Source organism: Malurus melanocephalus, unplaced genomic scaffold (genome assembly GCF_030028575.1).
Source record: "Malurus melanocephalus ecotype Western Australia unplaced genomic scaffold, MMel_1.1 scaffold_793, whole genome shotgun sequence".
Lineage (NCBI taxonomy): Eukaryota > Metazoa > Chordata > Aves > Passeriformes > Maluridae > Malurus > Malurus melanocephalus.
In genome coordinates, this window is record NW_026624025.1 from 32,357 (window position 1) to 50,853 (window position 18,497).

Here is an 18,497-nt window from a genome sequence, read left to right on the forward strand (position 1 = left end):
GTAAAGAAGTCTGAAGCACCTTTGAWGCAATTATGCAAGTGTTAAGCATTTTTAATATATAAAAGCTCMAACCTTGACACATAGCAAAATGTACTGCAGATTGCTGCTCACATGGGGAAGATGAATCTGAGCAGAGACAGAAAAATAGAACAGTGACCATTTTCCTCTCAAGATACTCAGCCAGTTCATGGGAGACAGCCTTTTGCAGACTTCCTTTTTTCACCCCCCAGCAATTAGTTTCAGACACCCAGTCTGCTAAGATAGAGGAAGTCCCCTCAGTGAGCATTTTGGCCAAAACAGCTCCCTAAAAAAAATGTGGCACCAGCTTTTTGCCAACACAGAAGAGCTGAACCTCGGTGCTGACCTGTGACTTTACTAACACACATTTCCTAACCTTGGCTCATGTCAGCCACCAAAATGTGGGATATTGCTCAAGATCCTAGCTCACACTTTCCAAAGAGGAAACCAGAGTGCAGATGCCACTCCTCTATGAGTGACAAACCCAGGGCCATTAGAGCCAGTAGGATCTGCTCAGGTGTGTACAACTGAAACATCCAATTCTTCTGAGAATGTCCAATCATTACAGAGGTTTGATGACAACACTGCTCTAGAAGAAACAGACCTCTGACTTCACATGAAACCATTCTGCAAGCCACAACCTAGAATACAAAAGAGCAGTCACTAGACAGATGATAAATTGGTTACCTAGTAAGTCCCAGTATTCAACTAAGGACAGGGTGTCTTCAAGCAATYGGAGGATGAGTTCCTAGTGAAGTTGAATTCCTGGCATCCAAGTAAACATTTTCATGATGGTTCTAAAAGAAAGAAAAGAATTACTGCTAAAGAACATATAGAGAGATTGAGAAGGCAGGAAGTAATCAATAAGTTAAATCAATTATATAGTTCAGTAATACAGGAGCAAGAAAACAAATGCTAAACAATTTTCAGCTGAGTTTACAGATGTATAAAACTTCAAATTTATCCAAGAAACTATCCATATCAGAGAAATGGAAYGGGAGTTAACTGAAATAGGTTTGAAAACATAGCAAGGAATCATTTAAACATGATCATYTACCATAACGCACAAGCATGATGGTGAATGCAATTTCCAGATAAACAAATTAGTATTTTGTTAAGCAGCCATATTACCCTTGTACTCAGAAGATACATGACCAACACAGCATCTAGCATAAATCCAAATTTCAGTTAAGGAGCTAAGAGTAGCAACAACAAGAACAAACCCAAATCTGTTAAAAAATACCCCCCTTACAGCCAAACAGTCTCCAAGTTTTGTCTGTGAGGAGCACACAGAGGACACTGTTATCAGTGTCAGTCCTTGCACAGGACCTGCAGTTGGGTGCAATCACCAGGCTGGAGGACAAAGCCACAACACAAGCCAGAGGCTGGAATTCAAAGCTAAACGAACTTAGGCAAACATCAGACATAAACATCACCAGAAAGGTTAAACTGAACTGCAAAAACTTCACYGACACAAATGATGAGGCCTGACTGCCAAAGCTCTTTTTAGAAAATCAGCTGGTCCTCAGTAACCAATGTGCCTCATAATTAAAAAGGTTCATTAGGTACCATCCTCTTGTTTACATCAAAAGCAGTCTGCAGACATGACTGCAGTGATTCCTTCTCATTTTATGATCTCCAATTGTTTAGACAATTTTTAAGCAATTGAAATATTTCTTCAATGTGATTTGGCTCATCAGAGAAGCACAAGCCTGCATTCAGGTGCAGACAATAATGGAAGTAGAAGGAGAAATACAAGAAAGAATACCGAAACCATCCAGGTCAGCACACAAACCACGCAGACCAACCACTGCTGGGTTCTGTCTGTAGGTGGAAATTCCACAGTTACCTCAAGTTCTTTCGATACCCCTTATCAGAAATCCCTTTTCAACGTATGGAGGAGGAAAAAAATCTGTAACTTAACTTTTTGCTCAGACAATTTTAATAAAAACCAAACAATTCCAATTCTAGAAGGTAATTTTGATGGTATTTTGTAAGAGTCTTCTGGACTCCATTAAGCCAATTCATTTTTTAACATGCATTAAAGCCAACAGTGTCTGCTTGGTAACAGAGTGGAACTCCAGCAGAGAGCTTTGCCCCAATCAGTGCAGGGTATCTTTTTAGTTTAAATAAGGCCATAATTTGAAGCCACATATTTAGTCAATGAATCAYAGTGAAGCTAAAACGGGAAAGCTACCATTACAGCAAAATTGTTGAGGATGAACTTTATAATATTCCAGTTCTTTGCATTTTTCATGWGCATTTGCTGTGCTGCATTCCTCAAAGGGAAAGATTCAAGCTTCWCCCACTGCTCACCAAGCAATTCTCAACACTAAAGTGGAAATGCATCACAGGTACTTCACCTCTAATATTTTTAAACACCAGAATTGCCAGTGACCATCCCCAAAAGAGATCAATCTGTCCAGTCCAACTGAAAACATTCAGCAATTTCAAAAATATTCAGCTATTACTGACCTTGATTTTCAAAGGAAGGAATTTCCAGCAAAACAGGGTACAGAAACACCCTAAARTTGCCATAATTACCTGTGGAGTACAGGTAAGGCAAAGACCCTGGTCCCACCTCATCTCACAAGGACAGACTGGTGCTGTTAACTGAGCATAATTGATTTTAACTTTTTTTTCAGTATTCCAGGCATTTGTAGATTACYTGAAAATCACTTTGCATTCTAGTCACACTTCAATGTTTTCCTTGGTCACAAAAAATTCAGATGGAATAAATGATTCTAGGCTCTTGGTTTTCTTCAACTAAAATCTCTGGGCCTTTTCTACTCCAAAAGGAGGAGTTCTGAATGGACCACACAAAAATTACAACACATTCGTTACTACTCTTTGCAATCAACCCTGCCAGGGAAGTTACTGCCCCAGAGTGCCTGACAAAGGAGAAGCTGGGCTGCAATGCAGTGTAACACAGGAAAAAGTCAAAGAAATTACTTCTGTTACAGGCAGTTTCCTCTCAGTTACCTGCTCTTGGGAACCCAAATCCACACCCTAAASCATCCCAGATTCAGACAGACTTCCTCTGAATCACTCAAATGCACAATCTCCCCTCAAAACACAGATACCTTATCAGGTTTCACAGTGACATTAGGATGTTTTACATGTTACTACCTTTATAAAAATGTGATGTCATACAGTGACAGATTTACATGGCAGTATGATTCAGGAAATGTGGCCCTGATGGGGAATCAAGGCAAAACAACTGAAAGGGTCAGAGGTAAAGAATGCAAGCCAAAAGAACCTTGGGGGCTGTTCTACCACCTTTTGTAGTTTTCTTCATTAACAGCACTACARCTGTCAACAAAGGAAATAAAAATTTCACAGCTCTAATGCTACATTTACACCAATGAGAACTTTTATTTAAGAAACTTTAGGTTGGACTTTTGTGTGAACAGAATGTACGCATGKCAAAAATATCCTTAAAAACACTTTTATTGTCAAATATCATTGGTCTTTAAAGAAAGGGCAGATTTTTCTAGAATCTGCATTGAGTTTCATTTGGTAATCAGAGACATGCAACACAATAAAGCTTTGATAAAAGCAACTCCACATGCCATGCTCAAGTCACTTGATACACCAAGAAAACACAATAATCTACAGACAAAACCTTTCAATTTTCCTTTTCTGAAATAAAGACATTCCCAGTCCTTTCTATTAGAAAAATAAACCCTTATCAGCATCTCAGGCTTTACTTCTCCTTGATATTAGCATAAACAGGCCTTGTTTCTTAGAAATGTGATAAACACCTTCAGCCTTCAAATTCACAAAATARCACTGAGCTGCAAACTTTTTGTTGAATCAGAGTCTTTCACTCATTTCCTYGACTGTTGAGACAGCCAATATCACATTTTTTAGGAATTCTTCCTTTTTAAATGCCTAGGATATGCAAATCCTGCCCTTTAACCTTCTAGCTGAGGAAAGGCCATATTTAGCCTCAGTGTGCATGTGAGTCAAACAGTTATTCATGCACAGGATTATTCAAGAGGTCTAGTGTTTGAATCACTATGGGTCAGAAACAGTCTGTACAGAGTATTCCTTTCTAGGTTAACCTCGTTTAAATCTTTCATCAGTTGCATTTACTCTTCCTAAATTATTCAGTTCCACAGGCGTTTTGGGTTCCACAGAAAAGCCCAAAACCTGGGAGCCTTCCCACTGGGAATGGACTGTKTGTGCAGGCAGCTGTCACTGCAGGAGCTGCAACATTCAACTTGTGAAAAAGCTTTTTGTTGACACAAATGTTCTTAGGCGGGGTAACAAAAAAAAAAACAAAAAACCCCAAACTGTACAATTCAACAAAAAACTTGGCATTAACTGCATTAACTCCTGAGTTTTACGTGAATAAGTAAGGATTGAAGATTGAGGATGTGGTCTTAGATGCACCAACCTGAAAAGCACCACACTATTGGACTTGAGAGGTAGGCAGAGAACCCCATCATAGTGCCAAGACAAAAATAATCAAGATGAACACTTTCCTAAAAAAAAGCCACAATGAATCTTGGAGCTAATAGGAACATGCATTAAAAACTCCCMAAGCTGCTTCCCCTACATTAAATGGATTTGTTCCCGACAAGATTGTGAGTTAAAGACACTCAGGGCTTACTAAAACTCTCAGGGTGTGACACCAACATCCTAAACCGGAATGCAGGGTTACCCCACGCTGTTACTTTAGGGCAAGTACTTCAGCCATGGATTCCAGCTAACAGGCCTGAAATCAAAGAGCTCCTAATTACCCATGACAAACTTATTTGCAAACAGCTCGGCAGACGCACCGATACCGATCCTCCACCTCTAGGAGTACCGTGGGAGGATGCTGATGACATCTTTGAAAGGCTAATTGCATCTGCCAGGAGCTTGAGATCATCTCCAGCCCTTTGCTCCACTGCCACCCATTTCCAGAAGGTGAAATCAAAGAATGCTGAGCTCATTTGCATCCAAAGTGCTTCTCGCTTTTCACAAACAAGAATTGCAAATAAAGCTGGGCAAGAATTTTCCCAAAATACTAAACAGCGTAATAGAAAACAAAGYTAAAATTATACTGGGAATTCATTTTCCACATCACACATACCTGTACCAAACCTATGGCCAGGATAGTCATGAGTCAGGATAGCTGTCCGATACTTTTAGTCTAGAAACATGTAACAAAGGATGYTCCGAGCTTGCAAAAGTTTTACTTCCCAGAGATTGCAAAACCAAGCCTGCCAAAAAGACAGAGCACTACCGACATACACACAGACAGAGACATGACTCAATTGAGCAATGACAGTCATCACGATAAAGCACGACCTCAGCACAGCAGCAGCACYAACTGTCAGGAGCTGCCCGAAAATAACACAAAGAAACAAAAGAACTCTGAGAGTTTTAACGATTTTTTTTTGAAAGATCATGAGGTGTTTGTTCTGAAAGATTAYAGGCTATTTATACCGAGAGTCAGCGACATCACATGAAAAAGCAGAAGATTGCGGCTGAAAGATCACAAGCRGGAGACGGAAGAAACAAGAGATGGAAGTAGCACCGTACCCTGCTCAGYGGGCAGACACTTCCCTTCCCCTGGGCACCTCCAGCTCCTCGGGCACAGCTGACACAAAGTCAGTCAGCAGCACCGCATCTGCCCCGGAGCCGAGCACAGCCCCCGGCCCCGAGAGCGCCCCGGGGAACCGCTCCAGCCCCGAGCTCCCGAAGGCAGGAGCCCCACGGCTGCCCCGGCCTGGCACTGACCCCCACACCCCCCCCTCAAATCAGCCCCGCGGCACCGACCCCCAAACACACCCTCAGAACAGACCCCCACACAACTGCCCCATAGCGCTCAGTGCGAGACCCACTCCCTGCGAGGCAGCGCCACCGCAGCTCTGAGCCGCCCATAGGGAAGGAGCGGGAGGGAGGGAGGGTGCCGCGGGAGGGATGCGGAGCAGGAGCAGGGCGGAGAGGAGCGCGGGGCCCGTTACCTGCGCCGCTGTCGAAGCGCGGCCGCCCGGCCCCGCCGCCGCCACAGGCCCCGCGCGCGCCACTTCCGGGTGGGGGGGGAGCCGGGGCGCGCCCATTCAGCGCCGCGCATCGCACCGCGCATGCGCAGCCCCGCGGCAGGGCTTTGAGGGAGGGGATGCGGCGGGTGATGTTCGGGGGCYCGCGGGTTCGAGCCCTGAGCCCGGTTCTCGCCCCCGCCGCGGCTCCCGGTGCAGCCAGGTGCTGTCTGTCTGTCTGTCTGTGTGTCTGAGACAGCGGGGGCGGATTCTTGTCAAAACCGAAGAAGCGCGGTGCTGTGCCGGGCTGGGAGCGTCACCGCCCGGCGGTGTGAGGGCTCCTGCTGTGGGCATGGCAGGGTGGCTGCTGCTCGCTCTGTCAGAGCAATGGGGCAGCGCAGGAGCTCTCGAGCGTAGCGGGCTGGTGTTTACAGAATGACAGAATTGTTTGGGCTGGAAGGGACTTCTCGAGATCACCCACTCCAACCCTCCACCCAGAGGAGGTGATACAGGMACGCCTCCAGGTGGATTTGGGATGTCTCCAGAGAGGGAGATTCCATTATCTCTCTCGGCAGCTGTTCTGCCACCCTCAGCATRAAGTTCTTCCTCATGTTGAGGTGTTTGTCTTGTGTTTTACTTTGTGCCCATCACTCCTTGTGCYGTYGCTGGGCACCACTGAACAGTGGCACCATTGTCTGGACAGYCCTTGGGAATACTTGTATGGATTGATGGGATCCTCTYTCAGCCTTCTTTTCTCTGCATTAACCWGGCCCAGCTCCCACAGTCTCTCCTCGTCGGAGATGCTCCAGACTCCCCAAACTCTTAGTGAGCTCTGTTGGATCCTCTCCAGTAGTTCCTYGTCTTTCTTGTACTGAGGACCCAGAACACACTTCACCAGCTGAAGGAGCCCTTTTATATCCAGCCGTGCTGCAGGAGCTGCCAGACCCTCTTTTATAATTTTATTTCAAACGCAGCGCTGTCCCCCAACCTTGAGCCCTCAGCGCCTTTCATTCCTCCGCGCCGCCAGGGGGCGCGCTGCCCCGCCCCCACCGCGCCCTCACGGCGGGGCGCGCATTCGCGGGGATTCAAACGCGATGGCGGCTGAGGCGGCTCGGGGCTGAGGGGGAGCGATCCCCGCCCGGCCCCTCGCCCGCCCGCCGCTGCCTYGGCACCATGTCGTCGGAGGGCAGCGACACGCCGACGGGTGGACAGGCGTCCAAAACCAAGCGGAAAGGTAGCTCGGGGTGAGGGCGGACCCGCGCTGGCTGAGGCGGGATCCCGGCCCGGCTCGGCCCGGCCGATGGAAGGGTCCGACCTGAGGCTGGAAGCCCCGCGGTGGGCCCGGCTGGGCTCTCATTTTGCTCATCTTTCAGGAGGAAGGGTTGTGCAGTCTCGCTACTTGCAGTACGATAAGAAGGACACCAAGAAGGTGCCGGGAYTGTCGAGCTCAGGCGTCGCTCAGCGGAAGGCAGAAAAGGTGTGAGGGGCGGCTTGGACGTGGGGAGCGAGACCTGGGGAAAACCGACTTTGCTGGGTTGTGAGGGAACTGTGGTGTGTTGTTAGGTGGGAACTTGGGATTATACTCGGGTGACTTAAAAAGCGCCAAGGTGTCCTGGGATTTACTTGTTTATTGTCAAAAATAAACAAGTATTCGAGTTGAAGGTAAAATATATTGCACATTATGTTCTGTCTTAGCTGTTTCTTTATTGTCAGGATGCCTCATCAAGTTCCTCTTCATCGAATACTTCTCTGCCATCTTCTGGAACTAAAGCAAGATCAGTTGTTTCTCAGAAACATGAAGCTTCTGCTGGTAGGTTTTACCAGTGKGTAAAAGCTATTTTGTATTCTCAACCTATTGACAACTCTAAGATGTTGATATTTTGTATTTCTTGCATCACTGACAGTTATTATTTGTATGCAAAGGAAATTATGAAACTTCATGAAGGACTATGAGAAATCAAATACTGTATTTGGAATTGGGTGACTGAATTGTCTAAAATAAGTATCTTTCCTGCCTTCTCCAAGAGGTTTTGAACTATTCTTTTTCTATGCCCTCACCATTATTCTGAAAATCTCTGTCTGCAAAACAATCCATTTTTATTTACTTTGTTATTACCAACAATTCCTGTCTAGTATTACTGACAGTCCTTGGTTGTTTCCACAGCCATTCAGTTATTGGTGTTTGAGACAAATTCTCCCCTTGTTTTCTGGGAATTGGACCTCAGGGGGTCTCTCCTTGAACTGCTGTTTATGGGGTTGTTACAGAGTGAGTTTTAATCATAATTTTCCATCATGACCACAATTCCAGTTGGTAACTTTCTTTGGAGGTTCAAGAAAATTAGGTTTCCAAGGCTGTTCATTAAAAAACAGGTGCTCATTAGACAATCCTGGGAAGAGAGTGTTYCTGATAAGCTCAAGAGGGACCTGGTCCAGGTTCAGTTCATCAAGGCCGAGGCCTAATGAGTATTTCTCAGATCATAGTGGGGTGTGAGGGAAGGGATGTGACCAAATCAGCTTCCCTGGGCCTCYGCAACTTGAAATTTTGAACTTTTGCTGAACATGTTCTAATTCTTTTAGTCTGACAACAGCTTCTTTCTGCAGGTGTTGACCATAGCTCATTAAATCAGAGTATTTTTGAGAAGGGTGACTTGCAGTCCACTTTATTAGATGAGGGAAAAATGAAGCTACCAGACCTTGATATTTCTGCTATTAATGGTAAGTTTCCATTTATACTCAATTTTTGGTTTTATAATTTTTTATGTATGTGCTGAAACTTGGGGATAAGAAATTGTTRTATTCTTGTATATTCACAAAAGGACTTTAAACAGACATTCTAAGAACTTTGGGGTTTAAATTAAGCTCTTGATTTGTCGGATCTTTTGGGTATTCAGTTTTTGTTTAAAGCTTAAAATTAAAGAGTAAAGTAATCCTGAGTCTTCGTTCCTATAACAAGGGGGTGTCAGCCCTTCTGAAAAGTGGATCACATCTGTTTGTTACTTAAAGTAAAATGCTTTTGTGATCCRCATCTGCTCATGAGTATATCAAAGCCAGAAATAGAGCACAAGTCTTCTTTACTGGTACAGACAATGATTTTGAAWTTCTCTCTGCCTTTAAAGAACCTAGTGTCTTAACCCACCCTATAGGTCTCAGTAGAAAAGCACACTATTGTGTTGTGCTACAGGTAAAACTGACCCCAAGAAGAGTTCTCATTCGGAATCTACTTCAGAAGGAGATTCAGAGACAAGGGCAAAAACCAGAGTGACGGAYGAGGTGAGTCTCACTGCYTTCATTGGTAAGGGTATTTATTTTGAAACATGTGAAATGAAGATTTATCTTTAATCTGAATTACATCTAAGGTCCTGGGATGATCTAAAGCCTCCTTACAGAAGTCAGTTCTACTGCTGGCAATATTTGTTGTGTTTATCAAATAGCTGGACACTGACCAGAGCTTTACTTCCATTTCTTTTGGTGAAGAATCTGTTCCAATTGCAGCATCTCCTCCAGTGGATTCTTGTATTTCTGTGGAACAAGGAGGTTTATGTAATTAACAGGAGTGTTTAAACCCACAAAYGTTTCTCATCAAGCTGCCTGTTGTCAGTGATGATTCCAGGCATGAACTAGTCTACTGGTAATTTATTTGGTCATTAATYTGACCACTGAAAAAAAATTGTTTAAATACCAAACTTGATTCTTTTCTTTTCTGAAGGAAACTGATTCTCGTGATCCGATGGCAGAGCTGGAATCTGAGACACTGCTTTTAACTTACCTAAGAATAAGGGTGAGAGTTAGTCAAGTATTTGGTTGCAGTCTAGTAGTTTCACATAGAACTTGTTATTGAGGGATTGTTTAATTTCTTAAATGCTTCCTGACCTTTAAAAGTTAGATTTTTGTGACTGTGTGTGTTTATGGTTGTAAAATCATAATACTTGCTATGAAAACTCTTAGACTGAAGTCAGTGCCAGTTTATTGAGCTGGTGCTGGTTCTTAGGGGGATGCAGAAGTCTTGGGAAAACTGTGATTGAGTCTGTCTGGAGTTCAAAGTTGTAGCAATGATTTTTTTCCCCTCAGTGCTCTGTATGTGTGTTTTCCTTTACAAAAAGGAGCAGGGGTGGGGGAAGTCCTAAAGGGGTCTTTAGCTCTGATGTTCTGCACTTATTGCGTGAGATCTTATTGATACTCTTTGACTTGGTCTGAGGCTTCCATTTCTTTATTTAGAATATGGAGCTGGTTAGACGTAGCATTGCTTTAATTGTGAATATTTTGGGATTTAATAGGCAGAAAAAAAAGTTGCCAAGATGGAAGAAAAAGCAGAAAAAAACTTATTAATGTTGTGCGAAGAAAAGCGGAGGCAGCAGAAGAAGCTCTGGGAACTGAAACGTGAAATTCTGCTCCAGGAGAGAGAGCAGAAGCTCAATGAAATGTTAGACAGACAGGTAAGTTTTAGTACAATTTATACTTCTCTGATAGTTAAACAAGTTCATGTATGAAGCAGTCCCTTATCCAGAGCAGATTTCTCTGCCTCTGTGGCCTGCAGGAATACAATTTTATGCATTTTGAACAAAACAAATATCTACTTCCTATTGAGGCCTATAATGCTTTGTAGTACCTGAGCAAGTGCCATTGTCATTGTTGTGCTGTCCCTCATGGACAGACAGAAAGGAGAAGTTGGTGCTCTTGGGCAAGGGCAGAGATTGCAGTGGCTGCCAGGGCAGGGTCTGGGTGATGCACAGGGGATGAAAGCACTCAAAACCATGTGAACATCCTGCATTTAGGCAACTCCAGTTACGGTTAGAGCTGAGATGGCACCCCTTACTGAGAAGTGAACATCTTCTGTTTGTCTTGGTTTTACGTGTTAGCCAGCAGTAGTTCTGGCCTGCTTGTAAGAAGACAGGTTTCTAATCAATGATTAATATATTTTTMTGTAGTGAGCCAGGTGTGCAATTACAAAATATGTGCTTTTGCAGAAATGTTGGTTCACTGTGTCTCTTTCAGATAGAAGCTCTGTCTCCCCTTGTTGCTGTCTGTGAACAGTTTAARGAACAATATAAAAGCTTTGCAGACTCGCTGGATGCTGCAAGACATGAATTACCCATTAAGAACATTCACATAGGAGGAGATAAGCAAACCTACCTTGGTATGAAAAATTGCCTTTTCAAATTCGCTTTCAGAAATAGTGCTAAAAAGCTTCTTACTTTGTTRTTGCTACATCTGTCTGTGGCCCCTAGAGGAACTTTGTGTGCTCTTAGAGCTTGTGTGGACACTGGGCTGCAGCAATAGTCACATGTTGTGCTATGTGTAATTCTTATCTCTGTTTAGCCACTTAACTGCAGAGTTTTTTTATCTTGCAGCAGAGAGGAAATTGAGTTAGCTCAGTCTTCATATGCATGTTCTTTAGCAGTTTTGTACATATTTTAACTGTATTCATGGCATTCCTCCCCTTTCTTGTTCCTACTGTRTAAACAAGTTGTAGAAATACAATGATCTCTTCCCATTCTGTGTTTCTGTACCCAGGAGTCACCTAGGTAGACTTGCTCATGTTTCTTGCAGAACTGGAGGTTTAATAATACTGTGTTTTGTCTTGAACCAGAGAATGTTTAATGAATCAGTACATGCATTTTGTATTGAAGTCTGGACAGAAAGTTACATTTTTTAACTGCTGGTCTACAAGAAACAAGATTCTTAAACCTATTACAGTAATCTTGCACTTTAAAACAAATGCAAAATGTTACTGAAGAATTTAGAATTTTTGTAGGAGACTAAAAAGGGGTAGGGCTTTTTTGTTTGTTTGTGTATGTTGAAGAAAATAACTGGATAAATTTCATGAGGGGCTACGTGCCAGTAGCAATACATGAAACTGGCCAGGGAATTTTGAACATATAAAACTTGGTTTTTTTCTCTTATATTTGTATTAAAAATCTTTGACATACTCTAAATAAATAAGAGCTTGATTAGCAATTCTTACAGCCTATTGCTGGTGCTGGTCACAGTAGTGAAAAATAATTTGGCTTTCACAGCTGCCAAGTAGTTTTTTGTTTTCTAGTTCACCTGTCTCTGGGTTCTTCCAGTTGTTAATACCTTGTATTAACTGGTGCCACTGCATTTTTAATAATACCTTTAACATTTCATCTTCTAGATGAACTGGGAAAGCAATTAACGATTACACAGGAGCTTCTGACAGAAATAATGCCAAGTCCCTCAGAAGACAGTGGAAAAACACTTAGTGCACTGAAAGAGCTTGAAGAAGTGTCTCAGCAACTGAGTAAAGGGCTTCAAAGGTAATTACAACAATTGGGTGGAAAGACTTGTTGGCTAAATAGTGCAAGGAAAATCTATAGACTTTGTCAGAATATATCCAGAGCATAGACTGGAGGAGGATTAACTGAGGTAGCACTAATTTTAATTCTCTTTGTAGCAGSCATCTGTGTTTCTGTCCCTGCCCTRCCTACAGTCAAAGTAGGGTGWTTGGGGTTGTTTCTGTTGGYGTATTCCACGTGACCACTTCAGTGTGCCATTCCCTCACACTTCAGCTGGGAATTTCACTGAGCAGGAATAGAACTGGGAAGTRCAGATATGTAGGAGTGGAGAAACCCGGGAGACAGAATAATGAACTGGAAACTGTTGTAAATAACACCCCTGCAAATGTGTCATCCTTTAGAAGGGAGCACAGAGAAGGGTTTTCTCCTCTGTGACAACAAATACAAGGTATCAGTGGGAGGATGAGGAAGAGATAATGTACTTTCCTTCCTTCATTGCCCCAGAAGATATTATAGCTAAAATCTTTGCAGATTAATAGACCATYAAGCCACTCATCTACCCCTCCTTCAAACTGCCCCATCTCTCCTTCAGATTCTTGCTTGTAGGAAGAAAATTGACATTTTACATTTTTTTTTCTTTTGCTGGTCCATAGTAGGAAAAAGATGCAAATGTCCAGGTGTGTAATCTTTGGGGTAAAGCAGAATTACTGTCCTTCAAAGTCACTAATTCAGCTTCATGTGTTCCAGGCATTTCACAGACGTGCAGAACCTGTCATTTGAAGCCTGTAAAGAAGTTTCTCTGCATAACCAATACTTGTGCGAAGAGAATCATGGAGTAGATGTTGTCAAACGCTGGTATTTCAACTAAGCTTTGTATTGTTTTACTACTGGGTAGGTACTAACACAATGCCAGCAGGTTTGTTACCCTTTTACCTCTTGTATGGACACACATCTTGCCCAGTTTTTAAGTGAAGCCAGCAGCAGGGGTGCTCACTGAGACAGAAATTGGAGAGTTGTGTTCCAGGCTGTCCCACAGGGAGACATCACCGCTCTCTTTTAACATGGATTGCTGTGACAGATTTTCCATCACTTTCTGCCTTGACCGTAGTGAAAGGTAAATGATAAAAAGTGCAAATCTGACCTCTGTGTTAATGTACAGCCTGAGCATTGGTTGCTCACTGAACAACTTCTGCAGGAACTCTTAGTTGTCCCATGTTTCTGGATGTGCCGAGGGGAAAAGCTGTGTGGGTACAAAGCACTTGCTTGGAAGGAGACTGGTCACTTTTAGCAAGTGAGAAGTTTTGGTTACTGGTTGCCTAATTGCCTTGTAATTAAATTATTGAAATCATAAATGCTTTTGTATAAACCTGACTCCTCTTTAAGGATTTTATTCTTTTTAATAAAGACTATTTTCCACTGCTTTATCAGTAGCCTTCATGTTTGAATATCTTCACTGGTTTCCTACAGCAGCATTTCTTTCCATCTGGCTTACTTAGGGTTGATATTATACACTCCAGTGATGGACTTATACACACTAAGTGGTCCCAGTGGTCAGCCATGAGCATCTCAAGTGCTGAAGGCCAAAAGATTAGGAACATGAAAAGAAACCACAAYCCTAATTACTGATTGTGCTATGAGCATACATGCCAGATTTGGCATGTTTCTTCAACATACTTTCATTTGCGTACATGGAATGCCTTTTTCTCTGGAAGACATGCTGTAACCTGTATTTTTTTAACCTGTGGAACCTCTTCCTGTGATGGGTTTTCAAAAGCTTTGCTTTGTGTTTTGTTCAGTGTGGTGCATGTCTAGCTCAAGCTGTGTCTAGAAGGCTTTTGGCCTACTCATACCTGGAGTATTCTCCTTGCACTCCTTCAGGGACTGTTTAAGCTTTCTTCCTGCCATTACTAAGGGTCTAACTGGATTCTTGTCTCCTTTTATTACAAATTAGGAGTAAATTAAGTMACTGGATCAATAGATGTGCCATACACATAATACAAAGTGTTCAGACTCTCCTTGCATACAATGTCAGTGCCATTTGTTAGGCAGATACTTATCTGTGAGCCAGTGTTATTTTAGAATATTCCTCTGTTATTTCTTCTTCCTCACACAAGATCTGCACCTGGTAGTTCAGCTGTGTGGCTGCCCCTCAGCATATCAGAACAGATTCAGCTCAGGGTCAGGAGCATGAGCTGCATCCATGAATTTGGCCACTGGATGGGGAACTTTGCCCAGCAGTCAGAGCCTGGCCGTAAATGCGTGGGCTGGTTAGTTCTGGTGGGTGGAGATGGGGGTAGAAAGGCTCCAGTGTGATGAAACTGGTTTTGCTGGGTTTGGATGATTACTGGGCTCTGTGTCCTCACACCTTTAACTTCTTTATGATCATTTTTATGTCAATTCTGAGACTGAAAGTTGGGAAGAGTCACCTTAAATATGGGAGGGGAGGGATGAAATRGAAATCAATATTGTAGTGTCTGGGTGATAATAGATGTATCTGAATGTCTTTCTTAGGATTTCTTGTGGTACACCTCACTGACACTCTGAAAAAGTATTTTACTTATAAGAAATACTTTTAAATTAAACCCCTCGTTTTCAGTCAAGTGACTGAATTCTGAATTTATTCAGTTCTATCTTTGAGATACTATTGGATGTGCATCCGTGCACCCACACGTTACTTAAGCAACAGCCAGCAATGCGAATTTTCCCTCTAAAAAGGAGTGGAATGCTGATTGTTCTGCCTCCGGGGAGGTGCTTGCTGCGAGCACAATTAAAGGCTGTAAATCTTTCGGGGGCAGTAGTTCAGCCCCGCTGCTGCAGGCGGCACTCGCTRCACTCGTTATCCTCCCACAAGGCACAGGGGAGTCCTGGGGCTGAAGCCAAACTGCTGCTACAGAACAATTCTGTGCCCGGGGATGTGCGCWCATTGTTTCAGAAGAATCAGAGGCATTAATTTCAGCATTCTGGCCATTCTTTGCCTTAAACTGAGCACTTGTGTAATTTTTTGTACGAATGGTACARCAAGTGTTAGCTAAAGCAGCCCAGCCTCACCAGAAAAGGGTTTTTAATTTGTTTGAACTGACACTTTTCCTTCTTAGTTTTCATTAATGTTCTAAGTTGTTCTGTTTTGGCTCTTTGCAGAAGTGTTTTAGGTTCCTCCACCTTGAAATAGCCACAGAATTGGCTGCTGCCATTTAACACTGTACAAACAACAACAACAAAGAACTGCAGAATCACTGGAGCAGGAACTAAACAGATGTGACACCACTTATTTTGTATTTTCCACTTATTTTCTGACAATGTCACATGCTCTAAATCGTTTGGAATCCTAAACAAATTAAGGGCTCTTTTTATTCAGGTTATGTGTCTTTTCTTTCCTCAATAGAATTAATAATGTTCTCCCTGCTGTAACTTAATGTAGATTTAGTTTTGTTTGGTTTGAACTTGTGCAGAATTTACTTATCACCTATTTTTTCATCCTTTAGGCCAGAAGTTCTTCACCAATTGTTAACATTCATGTGTTTTAAGGTGCTTTTTTTGGGGGGGGGGCAGAGGGAAGGAATTTTTTTTTCTTCCTCCAAAAACTGAAAGCAATTGTGAAATGAGCCAGGTGGGAAGGAGGAGCCCAGAAATGGAAGTATTTGTCTCCTGCAAAATTCTTGGTTGTCTAAAAAGAGATTGGCAAAGCTTTGAAGCTGGGTTTGCCCTGCAGATTGCCCTGCCTGGTGCTGGTGTGTCTCTGGGAGCTGTGACCACCCTCTCCTCAGTGACTGCTGTTGCCAGGCTCTGACCACCAGCTCGGGAGGGCTGAGTCGAGGCATTTTTGCTGTAATTTCTGTGATGGGGGCTCCAGGGTCAAGGTAAAGCAGGATCCCTCCCACCTGGGGTGCACCGGGGTGGAGCTGCAGCCCTGGAAATCATCATTTGTCCCCTCACCACACCCCAAACCCCCCAAACCCTTTGTTCAAGCTGCAAATGGAGCCGAGTCTGTGCTCATCAACAGCAAGCAAAGCAGCTCATGACCCCAGCAGATGTTTCTGCATTTTAGGCTAATGAGAACTTATTGGATTACTGCAGTCTTCCCTGCCTCGGAGTAAATACCACTTTGTTGGAGATCCGGAAATTCATACTGAATATGATAAACAAACTGCTGGCTGGGCTGGGATTGCCAGGACATGAAAAGAGTTCCAGAGCGGCAGAAGATCTAAGAGCTCTGAAATGCACCACTGAGCCACACCAATTAAGAGCATTTCCAGTGATTATGTGAGCATTCCTGCTCAACTCACAGAAATTATTTTAGGTTGTTTCTTCCGCTGCATTGGTGTGTGGTCTGTAAAGCAGGCACGAGGTTTGCAGAGGGGGCTCAAATGCCTCTGACCAGTTTCTTTTAAAATAATTCTATGATAATGTATAGGCAAGTTCCTGCTGAGTTTCCTGCTGTTTCAAGATCTTAAATTTTCTGTTGTGGTTCCTCTACATATATAACTCATTTTTAAATTTAAATAGATAATGTGTGGTTGGAGATGGCCTGTAGGATATAAAAACTTAATTCTTTGTTTTAATATCTTTTGCATAATTTGCATATTTATACATTTATACATATGCACCTTGGGAGGTGGCTCCACTGTTCAGTCAGACTGTGCACAAATTGTTTTTCACCAGTCATGTAGGAGTTGAGAAGAGAATTGGGAAGTTATTTCTGGCTGAAATGTCTCAATGACAGCCCCTTCTGATAAGCACAGCGCTCTTCCTTCTAAATCATTCCAAATCCTTCATTTGAATGCTTTCCTATTACTATCAGTCTGTTTGTGAGGAATTAAAATGGTATATTACTGTGAAAGATCAGACTCTCCTCATCTATAGCTGAATGAAATATTTTTGACATAACTATTTAATAATTATGTTCTCAATATCATTATCCTGTTATATGCTAATTTAGATTACAGTCTTAATTTAAAAGTGCTCTTTAATTATCCTTTCTTTATCATTTCTTCTAGGGATGTTTGTATTCCTGGGGGCAGGATCAGTCTGGTTTCTGCCACTCTGTCTGGACTGGTATGGTTTCTGTTGATCCATTTTCCTGGCTGCTGCTGAGGTGCAGGAGTGTGGCAAAGCTTGGGACACTTGTTCTGCAGTTATCAGTTCCTGCATTTGCTATCTCTGGCTGTCACAGAAACACGAAGGGAGAACAAAACCAAGAGTTAAAGAATAGGTGTGGCTTTTTTACCATGAATATAATTCTGTAAAAATTAACTAAGGCCTTGTTCTTGTCTGGTGGTATGGAATGGCTGAGATGAATGTTTTTCCATTGGGAAAAAGGGAGAAATTATTCTGGAAATTGAGGATTTTTTCACCCATCTTCCACTGAAATCTAGTATGTACGGGATGACAAAATGAAATAATTAATAGCCCTAGGTTTAGTACAGTATCTTTAATGTGCACAATTTAAACATATTAAAATCTTTAAATGTTACCTTTTATATCTTTGGATCTGATTGTCTGAGTGACAAATTAGTGACACCACTCACGCTGGGGCAGTTAGCAAGGGCTAATTATTGATGACATGGTCCTTGTTTTTTGTGAGTAATCTTACTGATTTCACTTTTGCAAATGTGGGGGGGAAGCAAAAGGATTCCCAGCTGAGAGCAGCAGTACTTGAGAACTGGTGTTTTCTGTTTGACAAGTCCCTGTCTGACGATTTTCACATTGCACACAATTTATTTACAAGGTGGATGGGAGATGGGGTAGGATTCCTTCTCCTGCAGAGCAATGATGAGGCCATGCAAGTGATTAAATTTAGGATGTAAATTAGATCGAGTCAGAACCAATCCAGGTGTATTCACACCTTGTTCTCTAACCCCCTGTCCCTCCCTCACCTTTCTGCCACCAGCATTGCCAACACCAATCCCCCACATGCTCTCAAGTGCCTGACATTCCTGAGACTTTATGAGGAGCAGAATTACGTTTTCTGTAAACGAAATAAAAATGCGAACTATGCGCAGTGCAAGCGGGTGGGTGAATATGGCCCATAGATCTGACTGATGAATAGTTTTTATACATGAGCAGTTCTTACAGAACTTCCTTTTAACTCCTAACCATTACCAGATGTGGCTTGCAGGCGGCTGCTGGAATTCCAACACCTGTTGCATCACACTGAATGGGATTCATTTTGGCAAGCACAGAAAATTCCATCTCTGTAAGTAAATAGTTTGAAATTATATCTAAAGCCTCCTTTTTTTTTTTTTTTTTTTTT

The 18,497-nt window shown here is 42.7% G+C and overlaps 2 protein-coding genes across 3 annotated transcripts in view; one reads left to right on the forward strand and one right to left on the reverse strand.

The window, feature by feature from the left end:
* MYO9B (myosin IXB) overlaps window positions 1–6,040 on the reverse strand; it is a 38,385-nt gene extending 32,345 nt beyond the window's left edge. Inside the window, exons 1-2 of the mRNA XM_057385150.1 lie at window positions 5,979–6,040; window positions 706–815 (exon numbers count right to left, since the gene is read on the reverse strand). The gene's annotated coding sequence lies outside the window, so the exon portion shown is untranslated. The remainder of the gene's footprint in view (window positions 1–705; window positions 816–5,978) is intronic.
* Window positions 6,041–6,863: 823 nt separating this feature from the next.
* HAUS8 (HAUS augmin like complex subunit 8) lies at window positions 6,864–13,669 on the forward strand. Of its 2 annotated transcripts, XM_057385148.1 has the most exons (10): window positions 6,865–7,227; window positions 7,367–7,470; window positions 7,707–7,803; window positions 8,595–8,708; window positions 9,175–9,263; window positions 9,700–9,771; window positions 10,268–10,426; window positions 10,986–11,127; window positions 12,127–12,268; window positions 12,995–13,669. In XM_057385148.1, exons 1-10 carry the CDS (start codon window positions 7,167–7,169, stop codon window positions 13,113–13,115), a joined length of 1,101 nt encoding a protein of 366 aa, XP_057241131.1. In that variant the 5' UTR covers window positions 6,865–7,166; the 3' UTR covers window positions 13,116–13,669. The 2 variants fall into 2 exon arrangements, with proteins under 2 accessions (XP_057241132.1, XP_057241131.1); XM_057385149.1 differs by lacking the exon at window positions 9,700–9,771 and having other exon boundaries at window positions 6,864–7,227.
* Window positions 13,670–18,497: the final 4,828 nt, after the last annotated feature.